The sequence below is a fragment of the Trichosurus vulpecula genome, chromosome 3 (genome assembly GCF_011100635.1).
Source record: "Trichosurus vulpecula isolate mTriVul1 chromosome 3, mTriVul1.pri, whole genome shotgun sequence".
In the NCBI taxonomy this organism is placed as follows: domain Eukaryota; kingdom Metazoa; phylum Chordata; class Mammalia; order Diprotodontia; family Phalangeridae; genus Trichosurus; species Trichosurus vulpecula.
The window spans coordinates 387667300-387687149 of NC_050575.1; the positions used below are offsets into that span (position 1 = coordinate 387667300).

The following is a 19850-nucleotide window of genomic DNA, read 5'->3' on the forward strand; positions in this document are numbered from 1 at the left end:
AAACTGAGCTGATGCCAAACAAAAGGCATTGTCTTGCTTTTATATTCTCTTTGCTCCATATTGCTACTTCTACACTCTCTTTGGTGCCATCACTCAGGAACCTCTTCCCCGCTGGATAGACTCTATCCGAATTTATTGGCCAATATACCTCCCCATGGTTGTTACGCTTCAGCTTCCAGGGCACTCTTCTTACCTTCTCAATGAGCTCAGTGGTTAGCTCAATCTCCCTCTCTCATTCTACCTCCTGCTTTCCATACTTGAGGATTCCAACATACATGTCAATGTTCCCTAAAATACTTTAATTTTCCAGTTCCTGAATCTAGTCGACTCCTATAATATGCTCTTGTACAATTCACCTACACACACCCTTGTCACACCCTTGACTTTGTCATCACCCACAAAATTCCACTCCCAATGCTGGAGAGGCACTGAAATTATAGGATCATTCCCTCTCTCCCTATGCCTTACTCTTCCTAGTCCTCTTCTCCATCCTCATCATGAACTCCAGTCCTTTTCCTTCTCAGCCCGGACCAACACTCCTGCTAGGGGTACGTTATCTTCTCTTCCCAAGCTCAACCCCCTTGAGGAATAAGCTTTACACAATTGTCACTTCTTAATACTTCTCCCCTCTTAAAGCTCTCTCTTGTAACAAATAAAAATAATTACTTCTTCGGTTTTAGCTTTCTGCCTAAGCATATGATCTTTGGACTGGAAATTATTGAACAAAAATGACATCAAGAGAATGACTCATAAGATTATAAAAGAGAGCCTGATTGATCTCGATGAGCTCAAATCACAAAGCCTCCAAGAGCCATAACCCCACTTCTTTTTCTAGCTTCCATTTTATATTGTCTTCCCCCATTAGAATGTAAGGGCAAGGATTGTCTTTCTTTCTGTTTGTATTTGTACCTCCAGCACTTATCACAATGCCTGGCTGGTAGTAAGTCCTGAATAAATGCTTGTTTAGCATTTGGTAGGAAAAGAGTTATTGTGTATGATTGCTTCATCCCTGAAACATAATGGAAAAGAGGGAATGTGTCACAGCACTGGAGAGAGGTGAAAAGGAAAGAGAGTTGTGTCTTTAAGGTCTAGCCTAGACAGCTTTAATTTGATTCTTAGCAAAATTCTAAAAAGCATTAATAAAAGGATGGTTAGTGAACAGCTAGAAAAGGAAGCAGTGAGCACCAAGAGCTACAATGGATTCACCAAGACAAATACCTACAATAGCATAAATGAAAACATTGAAAGGCGATTGAATCTTGATTAATTATAGTGGCCACCCTTGGCCCAGAGACTAGGTGATAAAACACTTTCCTCTTCTCGTTAGAGGTTATAGACAAGTAGTGGGGCAGCTAGGCGGCGCCATAGTGCATAGAGTGCCAGGCCTGGAGACAGGAAGACTCATTTTCATGAATTCAAATCAGGTCTCAGACACTTACTAGCTGTGTGACCCTGGGCAAGTCCCTTAATCCTATTTGCCTCAATTTCCTCATCTGTCAAATGAACTGGAGAAGGAAATGGCAAACCACTCCAGTATCTTTGCCAAGAAAACCCCAAATGGGGCCATGCAGAGTCGGACATGGCTGAACAACAAGGAAAAGTAGCATCGCATAGGATGTCAAACCTAGTCAAACTTGCCTGGCTTTGTTTAACTATTTTTTTTCCTATATTTTAAGGAGGATTCAATAGCAGAAATAGGAAGATATATTCAGAAAATAACTGTACTTTTAAAAGCATCGATAAAACTTTTTTAAACACCCCACCCAGTTCCTAGTTGACTGACTTACCTAATTTCCTTTGGTGATAGAGAAATTAGATTGGCAAAACAAGAAACACCATTTGTCTGGGTTTAAACAAGCCTTGGATGAAGTTTCTCATCTTATTCTCGTGAAAAAGATGGAGAAATGTGGATTAGATAATAGTACAGTTAAGTTATTTCAGAAGGGGCTAGATGTTGGCACAACCATTTTGGAAAGTAATTTGGAATTATATAAATAAAGTGTCTAAAGTGTTCATGCTCTTTCACCCTGAGATTCCACTACTAGGCTTACATTCCAAGGAGGCTACTGATAAGAGAGTCACCTTATCCATCAAAATATTTATAGCAACATTTTTTTTTATAGCAAACAATTGGAAACAAAATAGATGTCCGTCAATTGGGGATGTGCTAAGTAAATTATAAAAAATGACAACTATGATGAATAGAGAAGTATGGAAAGATATATGTGAACTAATGTGGAGTAAAGTAAGCAGAGTCAAGAAAAACAATATATACACTGACTACAATAATTTAAGTGGAAAGAACAGTCCCTCCCTCCAATAAAAATCAAAAATTAGTTTTGAAAAATTACAAAGCATGACCCCAAATAAGAAATATGAGATGATGTCCCAACCTTTGCAAAGGCAGGAGACCCACATATGATACATTGCACGTATTTTTAGACTTTTGCAATGGATTGATTGGTTTAGTTGATTTTTTACTCTTCTTTTTTTGTCTTTAAAATTTTTTTTTATATGAGATGGCTATCTGAGAGGGGAAGGGGAAAGATACTGGGAAAAATTTTGGTAACTAAAAAAGGGAAAAACAGATCAATTTTAAAAGAAAATATTTTTTAAAAGTAGTTGAACAGCTAGATTCATACTATAGTCATTAATGGCCGAAGGTCAACTTGGAAGGAAAATCCTGGTGGATTGCTCAAGGAATTGATTTTATCCTGTGCTGGTTAATGTATCAACCTACTGGATGAAGGCACAAATAACATACTTAGCATATTTGCGAATGATGCAAAGGTAGATGGATTGGCTATTATCTAGTGGAAACAGCCCTGGGCTTGGAGACAGGAAAAAACCTAGGTTTGAATTCTGCCTACAAATGAGATCATGTATATCAAGTGCTTTATAAACCATCAAGTGCTTTTAAAATACCAGCTCTGATTATTCCCATGGTATGGCCAAGTCTGACCCAAAGAGATCTTAACATTCACTTTTGGTTTTGGGTAGTTGTCCTCTTGATTTAAAGAGATCTTGAGAAACAAAGTCTAAGAAGATGGAATTAAATAGAAATGTAAAATCTTCTGCTTGGGTTGAAAAAAAATCAGCTTCACAGGTACAAGATAGAATAGATAGAAACTCATCTGGAAAAGATCTGGGGTTTTTAGTGTGCTCTAAGCTTAATATGAGTCAACCTTTTTTATGAGGTATGGCAGCCAAAAAAAAAATTAAGATGTTTTGGACTTCATTGAGAGGACCTGTGTCATAGTAGTACTGCCCTCAAATCCTGCTGTACAGGGCCTGCCCTCGAGGCATTTACAATCTTGTAAATAAAGAGATTCAGTCAATCAACAAGCATTTATTAAGTGCCTCCTATGTGCCAGGCATTGTGCTAAGCACTAGATTAAATATATACAATATATAAAATATATAAATAAATATACATCTGTATATAACTATATGGATAGATAGAATTCAGATTGGAATATAAGTGCATGAGAGGAATGCAAAATTCCATAAGATGAAGGAGGAATCATTAGATAAGGGAGGGAATTCATAATTGCCAAACGTAGGAAATTTCACCCACTGGTGTTTGTCTCTAAAAGAAAACTGAAGCCCTGATGTAAATGAAAAGAATAATAAAAAGAAGCTTGATACCTCTGTAATTGTAATGAACAATCCTGGCCCTTTGAAGAGCTTAGGAAATATACCTCCGTTTGTTAAAGAGATGGGAGTGTTGTACACACAATTAGATAAGATGGATGCCTGTGTTGCCTTAGTTATTTGGTTTTTTTTCCTTTTTTTTGCAAGAGAAGGATAGGGGTAAGGAATGCTCACTGGGCAAGGAGTGGGAAGGTGGAAATATCCAGAAATAATAAAAACAAAAAACATAAGGGAAAAAGAAAATAGAGGCTCAGGATTTTACGAAAACTGCGTAGCGGCAATAAAGATCTGCTGATTTATGGGTGGACATAAGAGAGAGTCCCACAGGGTAAGAAGACATGGGTGGTTGACAGTCTGCACCACTGAAGGGGGTCCCCATATCTGTGACCTCATTGAGCCATAGAAATACTGAAGTCTAAAGGGAGGAGTTCGCCTAATGACTGGATAGAAATCTATTTGCCTCCATGAGCCGGTCCAGACACTTATCTCCTACTATAATATATCAGAGGGACACAGGATCTACATGCTAATACTGGGTTACCTTGAGCTCTCCTCTTTCCCCATTACTCTGTCACTCCCCTTCCCCATTTGGATACCACAACCATTCATATAGAGACACCATCACTCATCACTGTTCCCAGATAATAAAGTCTCTACATGGGTGGCAAGCAGCACTTGGACCAGCACGCACCTGATCCCTCTGGGAGCAGGTATAAGCTGGGGGTGCCCATCTCTGTAGACTGCCTTTGTACTTATTCTACAATATGCACTCCAAATTGAGGATTGCCCCCACTCCTAGGCAGCCACAAAATTACCATGAATCCATATCCTATATAGCCTCACAATGCCTGGGGATCCATATCCAGAATTGAAAGGACATTGACTTTGGAGCCAAAGACCCAGGGTTTGACTTCCAACTCTGGCTTTTGTGGTGTGACCTTAGACACCTTTTTCGGCCTCAGGTTCTTTGAAATGAGACACTATGACCCGTGAGGTATTTTTCACTCTGATTCTATAACTTTTACTATGATATTCTGACACATATCCATTGCATCATCCTCCATACATAGCGCTACCTCTCCAATGATTCTTCGGACTTTGAACATTCTGCTTGAATGACTATCTGAGCCCTGGGATTGGACCCAAAGCTACTTTGGCCTCCTAGGAGTCCTCTAGACCAGTGGACTCTAAAGCTAAGGCCATGGCCTGACTGCAAAGGGACTGTGGTCTAAACCCAAGAGGTGTGTGATCAACCAATTGGAAGACAAGGAAATGCATTACATCCAAGGGTGTGATGGATTCATAGAGTTGATTGTTAAATCTTCTGTGGTTTTAAATTTAGCATTTATACCTCAGAAATTGCTACAAATCAGGGCTTGATTTATTGTTTTGTTAATTTCTAGACTATGATGAATGTGATGAAGAAATACTAAGAATGTAATGAAGAAAATGTTAATAAAGGACATTATGCTTAAAAGTGTCTCAGTGGGTTGTTAAAAATTTGCCAGCTCACTGGTAGATCCCATCCCATCCTCCCCTTAATGATGGGACTCATCTCCAAAACAATCCCACTTAAACATATCTCTCTATACTCCCCTATTCTGCTCCCTCCCTCCACTGTATAAACTATTAACCTCTCCTGTTCTGAACTGGTTCCACCCCTCAGTATAATTATAACTTAATTGGGACCTACAGCAGCAACTGCATAGGGACCATTAAGAAAATTCCTTTCTCCCAGCATTCTCATTCCCTTCAACCCAGAACACTTCATGGCTGCCTCAGAAGCCAAGTTCTGTGCTCTGGGCCCATGACCCATCCTTTCTACTTTTTGTTTTAGGTGGGACAGAGTGAGTAGCATAATATGAGCAGTCAAGGATGGGTTATGATCTTAATTACACATCTTATTGTATTACTTTATTGTATTGCATTACCTTTCCCCACAAACCCACCCTTCTTCCAACCATTCCCATCGCTCTTGAGGGCACCAGAATATTTCCAGTCACCAGGCTCACAATCTCTGTGTCATCTTCCATTCTTGCCTTTCCATCACCCTACTTATCCAAGTCTTGTCATTTCTCTCTCTCTTCCACAACATCTCTAACATCGTCTCCTTCTCTGTATTCACAGTCACCACCATAGTCTGGGCCCTCATCTCCTCTCACAGGAAAGATAACTGCCACAGCTTCCTTCTTGGTCTCCTTCCCTCAAATCTTGCCCACTCCAATCCAGGTGCAAAAAAGACTTTCCTTAAATGCATGTCTGACAAAGTCATTCTCCTCAATAAACTTTAATGGCTCTAAGGTCAAATATTATTTCATCTTTAACTCATCCTTTTAAAATATCTATTTTTTGTAAGTCTTATGATATACTTAATTGTTAATATGGTCACACATTATTAATAAATAAGTAAATATATTTGTTATTCAGTTGTTTCAGTCATGTCCAAGTCTTCATGACCGCATTTGGAGTTTTCTTGGCAAAGATACTGGAGTGGTTTGCCGTTTCCTTCTCCAGCTCATTTTACAGATGAGGAAACTGAGGCAAACAGGGTTAAGAGACTTGCCCAGGGTCACACAGCTAGTAAGTATCTGAGGCCAGATTTGAACTCGGGAAGACAAGTCTCCCTAATTACAAGCCCAGCACGCTATCCACTATGCCACCTAGCTTCTCTAAGTAAATATATACATATGCTCAAAATACTCAAAATGTTTTTACTGACCAGGTCTTCAATCAGAAAAGTTTGAAGACCACTGATCAAGGTACATGATAACTTGACCCAAGGCCAAGTTTTCTCTTTATTAGAGAGGCCTTTCTCAGCCCTCTTAACATCTTCAAGTATAGACTCTCAGTCTCAGAGTTTCCTCCCAGCCTCCCTACTATCTACAAACAGGGAGGAACATGAAGAAACAGGGAAGAAGGAGACCTGGGAGGATAAAATGGCTACTGTTGATTAGACCACTAGATGCAAGTTACTACTTACCTGACCCATCTGTAGAGTCATCAAATTCAACCTGGAACAAGTATCCTGTATTCCATACATGAAGACAACCGGATGGGTCATAGTAGATTTTCAGGGGTTTCAGGTGAGGGTCGTAGACACTGTCCCTCCACTGGATATTGATAGGAGATTGCTGAGTGCCTCCTGGTACCGATATGGGGCTCTTCCAGAGCGGATGTACTATAACCCGGAGAAAGGTAGACCATGTTGATAAAGCCACTCTGCCAAGCACCCCATTAGCCAACCTGAAGCATTAGAACCTTGGGCAAACCAAGCTGTCATTTGGATTTGGATTCTGTAAAATCAGACCAGAAATTGAACACTCTAAAAGAAAAGGAATCAGGGTAACATTGTGGGGACTTGCCTTGAGGACAGATTGTTAAATTTTCATTGTGAGCATTTACACTTTGCAAACTGGCAAACACTAGGAAACATCTTGATTTATTGTTATGTTGATTTCTGGGCTTAGAAAGTGATGGAGAGCAGGTTAATAATGCAGATTAAGCTTAAAAGTGGGTCATGTTTACCTAGTTCTTTTGGAGAGCCAGGAGTTAAACATTGAATAGTACCGCCCAATGCACACTCTCCCTCCCCCTCCCCCTGCCCTCATCCCCGGAGTGCCTGTTATTTGGCAGGGCAACATAGAGTACACTACAGAGGACTGGAATTAGAATCAGGAAGATTTGGGTTCAAATCCTACTTCTGATACCAAGTAGCTGTGGTCACTTCTTCACATTTCTTCAGGTGTGTTTCTGCATTTACTAATGGAGATAGCCTAACAATACCTGCCTATCATAATGGTTGTGAGGCTCAAGTGAGATTAGGTAGATAGATGACAGATAGGTAGATAAATAGATAGATAGATAGATAGATAGATAGATAGATAGATAGATAGATAGACAGATAGATAGATATGGATAGATAGGTGGATAGACAGAGACGGATAGATAGATAGATAGATAGATAGATAGATAGATAGATAGATGATAGATAGACAGGTACACATGTGTGTATGTATATGTATATGTACACATACATACGTGTATAGTGGGCTTTTCTAACTTTCAAGAGTTAATTTTTAATTCAGTAGAATTAAGGGAAATAGTACCTACTCTGTACTAGGCTCTAGGGAATACAAAGAAATAACAGCCAAGTTCCTGTTCTCTAGGAGCTTACATTCTTAATTGAGGAGATAATACCCATCTGTGGAGAGGTAGATATAAGGTATAAACGACTTTAAGGGGGAGAAATAAATAGCCATGGGATGGGGGTATCAGGAGATGGAGCCTGAGATGGGCTTTTGAGGAAGGTAGAGATTCTTGAAGGCAGAGGGAAGGAGGTTACGTGGAGACACCTGGGGACACCTGTGCAAAGGCTCGGAATTGAGAGATGGCGGTCAGGTCCAGAGAGCAGTACTTAGAGGAAGCCATACCAAGTATGGTCACTGGTATCCCTAAAGCACAGGTCTGAAGCTTCACTGCTTCCGTCTCACCTCTAGGAAAAAATATAAATTCCTTTGTTTGGCTTTTAAAACCCTTTCACGACATGGCTCCAATCCACTTTTCTAGCCCAATGGCCCATCCCTCATGCACTCTACAGTCGGGCCAGACTGACCTTACTTGCTATTCTTCATTTCAGCCTTTCCATGTCTTGTCTCAGTGCCTTTGCAGAAGCTTGTCATTCTCCCGCCACCACTGCCACACACACACCCCATCCCCCAAACGTGCTACAGCCTCGACTCTGCGTCAGAATCCCTTCCTTCAAAGCTCAGCTAAAAGGCCTGATCCCCATAGTTGCTAGCAACCTCCCCTCCCCCAAATTACTTTGCACCAACTTTGTACATGTATACATTCACATATGTGTATATATATATCCATATAGACATACACATACATATATGCACATGTATGTTCATATATGGGAGGAAGAAAAGAGAATAAGCATTTATTAAGTGCCAACTGTGTGCCAGGTACTCTGCTAAGTGCTTTAAAAGTATTATTTCATTTGAGCTTCACAACAACCATGCAAGGTAGATGCTATTTTTATTCCCACTTTATAGTTGAGGGAACTGAAGCTAGCAGTGGTTAGGTGATGTGTGTATATACACACACACATACACATATATACATGTATATATACATATACAAACATATATACACATAGAGTTTGTACTTCCTTTTCTGTGCCCATGTTGTTTCCTTCTAATAGAAGGTAAACTCCTGGGGGGCCTCTCTGTTTCTTCTTTCTTTAGATCCTCAATCCTTAGCACACTGGCTGGCACTTAATAAGTGGTGAATGAATGAATGAATGAAACAAGACTGGAAAGGCATTTTAACTCAAGATGAGAGCTTATTGCCTGCTCCTTATGGTTCTTGCTTAAAAACCATTTTTCTCTCTGTCAAACTTTCGGATTTATTTGCCATCCATTGCTAATGTCTCAGGCATCATTTTGATTTATTTTACTGTTACTTTCACAGAACTTGGTCACGTTGGGTGGACTTTCCTGGTACCCAATGTCCCTGGATAACATGAGCACAGACCCAAGATGATGAAGTACATGGCCACTATTAATGTTTACTCGCAAAGAATCAAGAAGGGTCCTTGTTGTTCTCTTGCAAAGTTAGCCGATGGAAGGAAGAGGGTTAAAGGTACTGAGCCAGAGCAGTGAGTGGTACCAGGGAGGGTCCTGTTGTAGAGGGTAACAGGGTGAGACTCTTAGGTTGCGGAGCTTTCAGGAAATGTCTCATTGTCTCCAGCAAACAAGCAAGACTGGAGATGGCCCCAGACACAGTGGAAGACTTTGGCCTTTTAAATCTAAGATCTTTTGTAGGTCTCAGTTTGTCTGAGGAAATGCCCATTCGGTGATTAAGGCTGGGTTAAAAAAAAGTCCTCTTTGGGAATGAAGGACAAGCAATAACAACTTAGCTGAATTAAATCGATTCAAATATATTTATTTTAAAATTGTACTCTAACTTTTCCTGAAAGTGAATAGTATGGCAGTGAACCTAGGTCCTTGAAGGATGTGCCAACAACGATTAAGCTCTGACATGGAAAGGTTTCTGGGACGAGGCCATGCTTTGATTATTTGCTCTCTAAGGACCATCCTAGCTCAATTCAGAGAGGATCATCACCAAGTTGGTAGCTGGATATGAATCTTTTAGCCACAGTGATAATTCACAATCTTCTACTAAATTACAGAGGAGTCATGACCTTTGTTGGTGAAGGGAATATTCACCTCTACAAAATTCCATATTGTCAAACTATAAGCCAACAATAAAAAAGGGTTTAGTGCCAAGAGACCCAGACTTGAAATCAAAACACCTGACTGCGTTCTCTTCCTATCGTCTGCTAGCCATGCTAAAGGGAAAGCATGCCCAACTGGGGAACCAGAGAGAGGTGGTACTAAATAAAGAGGGGCACAGGAGGTGGAGGGCAGGGGGTGATACTTGGCCTTAGAAGGGTATGAGGCACTGGGAAAGCAGATGCTGAGGAGGTGATACAGAAACCCAAAAAACAAACTTTTCCCTCCTTCACAATTTTGTCTGAGCTAGTCCACATGTTCCCCCCACATATATTTCTAACAATATCTAAAAAAATCAAAAGATCATAGAGCTGAAATGGATTTTAGAAGCCATCAAGTCCAATCTTATTTTATAAGTAAGGAAACTGAGGCACAGAGAAGTTAATTGATTTGCCAGGGATACTTCTTGTTGTTCAGTAACATTCAATTCTTCATGACTCCATTTTGGAGTTTTCTTGGCAAAGATACTGGAAGGGTTTGCTATTTCCTTTTCTGGATCATTTGACAGATGAAGGAACTGAGGTAAACAGGATTAAATGACTTGCCCAGCATCACATACCTAGAAAGTGTCAGAGGCCAGATTTGAGCTCATGAAAATGAGTCTTCCTGACCTTAGGTCCAGCGCTTTATCTACTGCACCCAATTTTGCTCTGCCTATCTTCCCAAGACTTATTTCATGTTGTTCCTCTTTATATACTCTGCAATCCAGGCAAATGGTACTACTCTCTGGACTCCTGACTTGCCTTGCTTCCATGATTTTGCTCATGCCATCATCCAAACCTGTAATGCGCTCCTTTGTCCTTTTCATTCCCATTTCTGTTGGTAAAAGCCTATTCTTCTTTCAAGGTCCAATTCAGGGGCTTCCTCCTTCATGAAGCTCTTCCTGAACTCCCTTACTACATGTACCCCACAGAGAAAGTATTACTTATTACCTCAAACTTTTCATTATGTTTTGCATGGGTCCATCTTCCTCATATCAGAATTATTTGTGGCCTTGTCTTTACCTATCCCCTACCCCATTAGACTATAAGCTTCTTGAGACCACAGTCTATATCCTATTGTCCAAGATTCTATATTTTCTTTGTATCTCCAGCCCCCATGTATAGTATTCATTGAATAAATATTATACCCATTTTAACCATGTCCTGGACTCTTTCCATATGGCAGAACCTATAAATCAACCATTCATCCCCATCTTTCCAAGTACAAATGGAAGTTACTAAGCACAATTTCAGCTAGGTAGTGTGGTAGCATCATCAGGATGAAAGTAAAGCCCTGCCATAGATGCAATGGTAGCTTCTGAGGGGAAAAGAAGAGAAGGTCAGTGTCACAGAATAATCCAAAAATTTAATGCATTCTTAGTCTTTCAGATGGAATGGTATGATCAGAAGGAGTGAGTAGAGAAAATAAAAGATAAGTTTGGGGGACAAGAGGTAGCCCAGCCTAGATAGAACAGAAGGTCCCCACATGGAAGACCTAGAATCACAATATAATTGTTACCTTATGGTTTCATATAGTCCTTGTAACAGCTCTGTGTTCTAAGTGGCATGAATATCAGGGTTCTACAGCTAAGGAAATAAGCTTGGAGAAACCTAATTCTACACATTAAAAGAAGCATAGTATCCCAAGTGAGAGAGGTGATAATTTGAGTGAACTCTGCCCTGGTTGCACAAATTTGGAGTATTATTCTAGGAAGCACATCCTAGGAAGGAAATTGTCAAGCATGTTCTAAGGAGAGTAACAAAGATGGCAGGTGGCCTGGAGGCCAGCAATATAAGGAGTAGCTAAAACCTGGAGACGAGGACCTGGAGGGAACATGACTACTATCCTCTAATATTTGAAGGGCTATCATTTAGAAGAGATGTTACACTTGTCAGGATGGACCCCTGAGGGTAGAATGAAGAGCAAAAGTTAGAAGCTATAGAGAGGCAAATTTTGGCATGAGAGAAGTGGGGGGGAAACCCACTTTCTAACCATTAGAATTGTCCCAAAGTGGAACAGGCTGTCTCAAGAGGAGGTAAATTCCCCTTCACTTGAGATCATTAAGTGGAGAAGAAGGACACTACTTGTCAGTACATTTTAGAGAGGATTCTCATGAATATTCACTGCTCTCAATTCAAGAACAACCACACATTTACTTACAGGATTTATTCCTATTTCTTAGAACACAGGAACCCCCAGTGCATGTTCTTTCTGGTATCATCTGCTGACACCTGGAACTTCCTCTCACCTGTTTGCCAAAAAACAGGGAGCTCAAACCTCTGAGGCTGTTGAAGGCCAAGATCTTGGCTCTGGACATTCTGGGCTGTTCTACTCTTGAGCCTCAATGTTTCACAGCACCTTCAGTGGACATTCTGGTTTGTATCTGATGGATGCGTACTTGTTCTCCTTTTGAGAATTATTATGCCCAAGCTGGACTACGCCTCCTACACCTTACAGAAGGCCACCCAAATCTCAAAGCCAAATAGTTAATCTTCAAACTATTTCTGTCCTGACCCTTCACCCCAGGCTGACACTGAATTTTGTTTGAGGATGGAGCAGGACAGCGGGGATTGGCTGTATAGGTCTGATTTGTATCTCTGTCCTTTGGCTTTGTCAACATGGGCTAATTGGCCAATACAATGGGGTGAATTATTCTCAGAAGAGGACTTAAGGAAGGATATAAAACAAATTAGGGGATGTATGATCCTAGCTGTTAGTGAAATTACACTATATCTTGAGAAGATAAGACTTTCTCTAAATCAAACACTTAGAAAGAATGAAAAATTTATTGTTTGACACTCAAGAAATGACCTTCTTAAAATGGAGCCAGACTGAAACCAAATCATGAGTCCTAAAGTTTGTCTGCCTTGCTTCTCCTTTCTCTCACCTCTCCCTATCTCCTCTTCAAGTGTCCAAGGCCCCCAACTCTTTTCAGATATACAAGATAATGTGATTATAGATCCTAAAATGAAGGGGATTTTAGCAGTCCTGTAACAAATGAGGAAACTGAGGCCCATAGAGGCCAAGGTCACAAGTAAGCTAATGGCAGAATTAGGATTTGAACTCATCTTGTAACTCCAAACTCACCACTCTAAGCTCATCTCACTTTCTACTGTTATTAGTCTGCTTCTCTAGCCAAGCCCTTCTGACTCTTTATCTCTTATCTATATTAAAACCTCTTTTTGTGGAAAGGCAACATGTCAGTCATTTATACCTTAGTGTGAATTTAAGTCTAGGTGTTACTTTTCCCAAAGGAATATGAATTTTAAGTCATCTCTGAAGCAGGGGAGGGAGGGAGTAAAAATTTTTGTCTCTGGTTAAGGAAGTTTAAACAATACCAACAGGTGGGAAAGTTTTCTGTCTGTAGGAAATTACTTCCTCTGGAAAAGAGAAAAGAGCCTTGAATTTGGAGTCAGAGGACCTGGTTTCAAAACTGACAGTTACTATATGTGTTACCCTAAGCAAGTCACATCAATTCTCTGTGTGCCACAGTTTACTCATCTGTAAAAGGAGGAGATTAGACTAGATGACTTTGGGGGTCCCTTGCAGCTCTGACAAATCCCCTTGACAGAATTAGTCATTTAAGTCGTGGTCTTAAGAGATTCTGGACTTGGAGTCAGGAAGACCTTAATTTAAACCTTGCTCAGACACTTACTGGTTGTGTGACCTTGGGCAAGTCACTTAACTTCTGTCTGCCTCAGTTTCCTCATCTCTTTAAAAAAGTGAAGGAGTTGGACTCAATAGTCTCTAAGGTCTCTTCCAGCTCTCCATCTATGAGCCTATGATCAACACCATACGCATAGTAGGGACCCAGCAAATGCTTGCGAGTGAATGAACGAACAAATGGAAGGGCTACCATGCTTAAAAGTTACTCAGCTAGACTGTCCCAGCCATTCTGTCCAATCATCATCAGACTTGCCAGATTAATTCAGGTTGAGTAAAATACAGGGCAAGCAAATATTTGAGCACGTGGTGTTTGTCTTAAAGGCTCATGAAAAACATTGGCTTTCAGTAATCTGCATGCCTGGAAAAATGAAGGACATTCTTTTGTTAGGACTGATCCACCCTAAAGGTAGATATTAAAAGCACTGACCCCACCCCCACCCCCACCCCCAAGCATGAGGTCACCTAACCTTTCTGGGCTTTAATTTCCTCATCTGTAAAGTAGAAGTAGGTGGTCTAGGTGTCAAACTCAAATAGAAACAGGAGTCTCTAAACTGTACATAAGGATTCCTGCAGGCTGCATATTGACTTAGAAAACCACATATGTTTATATATATATAATTTTTAATTAATTTGCCAGCATATTAAAATATGATAGGAACTACATTTTAATCTGATTCATCGCGGACTCAGGAGTGTTATGGATCCCATATGCCACATAGGCTGGGTTTTTGACCTCTCTGGTCTATATGCCTTCCAAAGTCTCTTTAAGTTCTCAGTTGATGATTGTATGGTCCCATTCTGTTTCCTACTGCAAAGTCTGAACACTTGGGTCGTTAAAATGCACAAAAAAACAAATACAGAGATGTCTAATTTATGTGAATAGGACTATGCTATGGTTCTTTATGTACTATCATTATTTTTATTGTTTTAATTATTCCTGACTCCATGAGACTAGAAGACTGCTAAGTGTATATTCTATCTCTTTGGGACCTTTCAGCTGGCCAGCTTGGAAAAGAAGGAAGGAAGGAAGGAAGGAAGGAAGGAAGGAAGGAAGGAAGGAAGGGAAAGTGAGAAAGAAGGAATGAAGGGAGATAGGGAGGAAGGTAAGACAGAAAGAAAGAAAAAAGGAAGGAAGAAAGTAGAGAAGGAAGGAATGAAGAGAAATAGGGAGGAAGGGAAGACAGAAAGAAAGAAAAAAGGAAGGAAGAAAGGAAGGAAGGAAGGAAGGAAAGAAGGAAGAAAGAGAAAGAAACCATTCAGACTTCTAAGCTAATAGTATTTTGGTTAGACTTATATCTCTCCCTAATCCCTGCTGTTTTTGTGTTTAAAAAAAATTTGGATCTAAAATAGTGCTGGGAATGAATGTTGTAGATAGGTAGATTAGCCCTATGGGTCTTCTTTTAAAGTCTTCGTTCACATCATCCTCTACCTGGGGACACATCTTTCTGTAACAACCCTCCTTTCCTCCTCTCTTATTGAAAGAAAGCATTCTTGACCTTAGCCAAGGACGTGACAAAATTCACCACCCTACATTCATTGAATAACAAAAGGGGGCTGTGGGTGTCAGACCCATTTGTTATGTTGGTTATTTTTTTTCCTCTGCTGTTTTTCTTTCTTACAAGGGAATACTTACTTGGGGTGGGGGTGGGTGGGGTGGGGAAGGTATGCCTGGAAATTACTTGGATGTAAAAACAAGAAGTGTCAATAGAACTTTCAAAAATAAACCATAAAAGATGGTGTATAGGCAGTAATCTAGCTGAATTCTCCCAGCATTCCTTTCCAAACAACTTTAAATTAAAAAAACTCCTCAAATCAAATTTTGGAGCAACACAGACAATAAAAGGTGAGAGCAAGACATTTTCCAGCCTAAGATAACTTAGGAGGTCCGAAGAAGAGATACATGACACTTTGGGGAAAGGGGTGGGGAACTGCCTGGAATGTAGCCGGGATGGGCTCTGGAGGTGGCCAGACAGTAGCAGCAGCTGCAGCAGCAGCTTTGGGAGCTCTCATCCCAGAGATGATAAGGGGGTCAAACAACTGGTCAGAAAGAGATTACAGGAGACCCTTTGCTGACACTGGCAATTCTATTGTCCATAAGCAGTTTCTGGGTCACAGTTCTAGGGTGAAGAAGAATGCTTGTGGTCAGTCACAAGAGAGCTAGGGCCATGCTCATAGTTCCAATGCAGAAAGGAGGTCTAGCATTTGCAGTTCCAGGAGAGCAGAGGAACTGGTCACAGTTCCAGGGCCCAGAGGAGTGTTAGCACTTGCAACTGTAGGGGAGCGAGGGCCCTTCCTGGGTAAAGACCAGAACACAGACCAGAAAAGTAGTGACCACACCTCTCCCCTGATCACATCATCTTGTAGACTTGCAGAACCCCAGAACTGGCTCTGAAAATAATAGCACAAAAAAGCCTGAAGCTTGAGACAGCACCTCCCCACCTCCAGGTGAGCAGAGCTAAACTTGAACACGAGGTTCAAAGCCAGGAGATAGGCTGAAAAAATGAACAAACAACAACAAAAAAGAATTTAACCACAAAAAGTTATATAGTGGTAGAGAAACCAAGACATAAACTCAGAAGAAAATGATGAAAACATCTACAAGCAAAGCCTAAAACAAAAATACTAATTAAATGGAGGCACAATAAGAATTTATGGAAGAAGTAAGGAAAGAGAAAAGAATAGTAGAGGAAATATCAAGGAAAGAAATAAGAGTGACACAAGAAAATTGTGAAAAGAAAATTAACAGCTTAGTAAAAGAAGCACAAAAAAAGTACTGAAGAAAATAACACCTTAAAAAACAGAATTGGCCTAATGATAAAAGAGGCACAAAAACTCACTGAAAAGAAAAAAAAAACAATGTAATTCTTTAAAAATTACAATTGGGCAAGTTAAAGCTAATGACTCCATGAGACATGAAGAAACAACCAAAGTCAAAAAAAAATGAAAAAAATAGAAGCAACTGTGAAATATCTCATTGGAAAAACAACTGACCTGGAATATAGATACAGGAAAGATAATTTAAGAATTATTGGACTACCTGAAAGCCATGGGAAAAAAAGCCTAGATATCAAATTTTAAGGTAGCATAAAGGAAAACTGCCCCAAGGAGATCCAGAGGGCAAAATACAAAATGGAAGAATATACCAATCACCTTCTGAAAGAGATCCAAAATGAAAACTCCCAGGAATAATATAGCCAAATTCCAGAGCTCCCAGGTCAAGGAGAAAATATTGCAAGCAGCCAGAAAGAAACAATTCAAATATCATGGAGCTATAGTTGGGATTTAGCAGCTTCCATATTAAAGGAACAAAGGGCTTGCATTATGATATTCTAGAAGGCAAAAGAGCTAGGATTACAATCAAGAATAATCTACCCAACAAAATATTTATAGCAGTTCTTTTTATGGTGGCCAAGAATTTGTAGTTGAGGGGATGCCCATTGATTGGGGAATGGCTGAACAAGCTGTGGTATATAAATGTGATGGAATATTATTGTTCCATAAAAAATGATGAGCAGGAAGACTTCAGAAAAACCTGGAAAGATTTACATCAACTGATGCTGAGTGAAGTGAGCAGAACCAGGAGAACATTGTACACAGTAACAGTAACAGCAACATTGTTTGATGGCTGATTGTGATAGACTTAGTTTTTCTCAGCAATGCAAGGATCCAAGACAACTCCAAAAGACTCATGATGGAAAATGCTATCCACATCCAGAAAAAGAACTATGTAGTCTGAATGCAGCTGGAAGCAAACTATTTGCTCTCTCTTTTTCTTTTTGTTTCTTCTTTCTTGTGATTTCTCCCATTGGTTCTAATTCTTCTTTACCACATGACTGATGTGAAAATATATTTGATATGAATGTATATGTAGAACCTATATCAGATTGCATGTCATCTTGGGGAAGAGGGAGGGGAGTGAGGGGGATAAAATTTAGAACTAAAAATCTTATGGAAGTGAAAATGTTGAAAATTAAAACTAAATAAATAAATAATTAAAAAAGAATACTAAAAAAGAAAGAAAGAATAATCTACCCATAGATATTTAATAAAATAGAGGACTTTCAAAAATTCCTAATTAAAAGACCAGAGCTGTACAAAAAAATTGATCTTCAAATAAAAGACTCAAGAGAAGTATAAAAAGTTAAACAGGAAAGAGAAAATATAGGAGATTCAAAAAGGTTAAACTGTTTATATTCCCATGTGGCAAGATGATACTTATAACTCTTAAGAACTTTATCACAATTAGGGCAATTAGGAGGAATATACATAGACAGAGTATGAAGGTGTGAGTTGACTATGATGGGATGATAGCCAACCCCCCACCCCACAAAATTAGGGGGTGAGAAAGAAGATTGCACTGGGAGAAGAGGAAAGGGAGTGATTGAATTGGGTAAATTATCTCATGTAAAAAAGATGCAAAAGAGCTATTACAGTGGAAAGGAAAATGGGAGAGGTGGGTGGGAGCCCTTGAATTTTACTCTTATAAGAATTAGCTCAAAGAGAATTACAATGAGATTTACATTTAACAAAGTGTAATGGAAAAATAGATTAAAAATTAATTGGAAACTAAATAATATAATCCTAAAGAATAAAGTCTGCCAAAGAACAAATTATAGAAACAACCGTCAACTTCATTAAAGAGAATAACAAAAATGAGACAACATACCAAAGTTTATAGGATGCAGCCAAAGTTGTACTATCTCTAAATGCTTACATCAATAAAATAAAGAACAGATGAATGAATTAGGCATGCAACTAAAAAAAACTAGAAAAAGAACAACTTAAAAGTCTCCAATTAAACATTAAATTGGGAATCCTAAAAATCAAATGAGAGATTAATAAAATTCAAAGTAAGAAAACCATTAAACTAATAAATAAAAGTAGTCTCTGGTTTATGAAAAAAATAGATAATTCATTGATTAATTTGATTTTGAAAAGGAAAGAAGAAAATCAAATTACCAGTATCAAAAACTGAAAAGGATGAATTCACCATCAAGGAAGAGGAACTTAAAGTAATTATTAAGAGCTATTTTGTCCAATTATATGCCAATAAATCTGATAATCTAAGTGAAATGGATGAATGCTTGCAAAAATATAAATTGCCCAGATTAACAGATGGGAAATAGAATAGTAAATAACTCCATTTTAGAAAAAGAAATTGAACAAGCCATCAATGAACTCCCCAAGAAAAAATCCTCAGGGCCAGGCAGATTCACAAGCAAATTCTATCAAACATCTAAAGAACAACGAATCCCAATACTATATAAACTATTGGAAAATTAGGCAAAGAAGGAATCCTACCAAATTCCTTTTATTACACAAATATGGCACTGATACCTAAACCAGGAAGAATGAAAATAGAGGAAAAAAATCTATAGGCCAATTTCCCTAATGAATATTAAGGCAAAAATTTTGAATAAAATACTAGCAAGAAGATTATAGCAGTATATCACAAACATCATACATCATGACCCCAGGTGGGATTTATACCAAGAATGCAGGACTGGTTCAGTATCCGGAAAACTATCAGCAAAATTGACCATCTCAATAACAAAAAAAAACAAAAATCATATGATTATTTCAATAGATGCAGAAAAAGCCTTTGACAAAACACAGCACCCATTCCTATTAAAAACACTAGAGAGCATAGGAATAAATGGAGCTTTCCTTAAAATGAAAAGCAGTATGTATCTAAAACCATTAGCAAGCATTACCTGCAATGGGTATAAGTTAGAAGCCTTCCCAATAAGATCAAGGGTGAAGCAAGGATGTCCATTATCACCACTATTATTCAATATTATACTAAAAATGTTAGCTATAGCAATGAAAGAAGAAAAAGAAATTGAAGGAATTAGAATAGGCAATGAGGAAACAAAACTATCACTCTTTGCAGATGATATGATGGTATACTTAGAGAATCCTAGAGAATCAACTAAAAAACTAGTTGAAATAATTAAAACCTTTAGCAAAGTTGTAGGATATAAAATAAAACACATAAATTGTTAACATTTCTATGTATTACCAATAAAGTCCAGCAGCAAAGAAAGAAAGAAAAATTCCTTTTGGAAGAATTGTAGATAATATTAAATACTTGCAAGTCTACCTGCCAAGACAAATGCAGGAACAATTACAAAGAACTTTTCACACAAATAAAGTTAGATCTAAACAATTGGAAAAATATTAATTGCTCATGGGTAGGCCAAGCCAATTTAATCAAAATGACAATTCTACCTAAATTAATTGATTTAT

At 38.9% G+C, this 19850-nt stretch overlaps 1 protein-coding gene across 1 annotated transcript in view; it reads right to left on the reverse strand.

Moving 5' to 3' along the window:
- The window catches only part of CA5A (carbonic anhydrase 5A), a 47078-nt gene extending 34660 nt beyond the window's left edge, over positions 1-12418 (reverse strand). Inside the window, exons 1-2 of the mRNA XM_036748914.1 lie at positions 12096-12418; positions 6635-6832 (exon numbers count right to left, since the gene is read on the reverse strand). Coding sequence (XP_036604809.1) covers positions 6635-6832; positions 12096-12252 — 355 coding nt within the window. The 5' untranslated portion in view covers positions 12253-12418. The remainder of the gene's footprint in view (positions 1-6634; positions 6833-12095) is intronic.
- Between the last annotated feature and the right edge of the window lie 7432 nt (positions 12419-19850).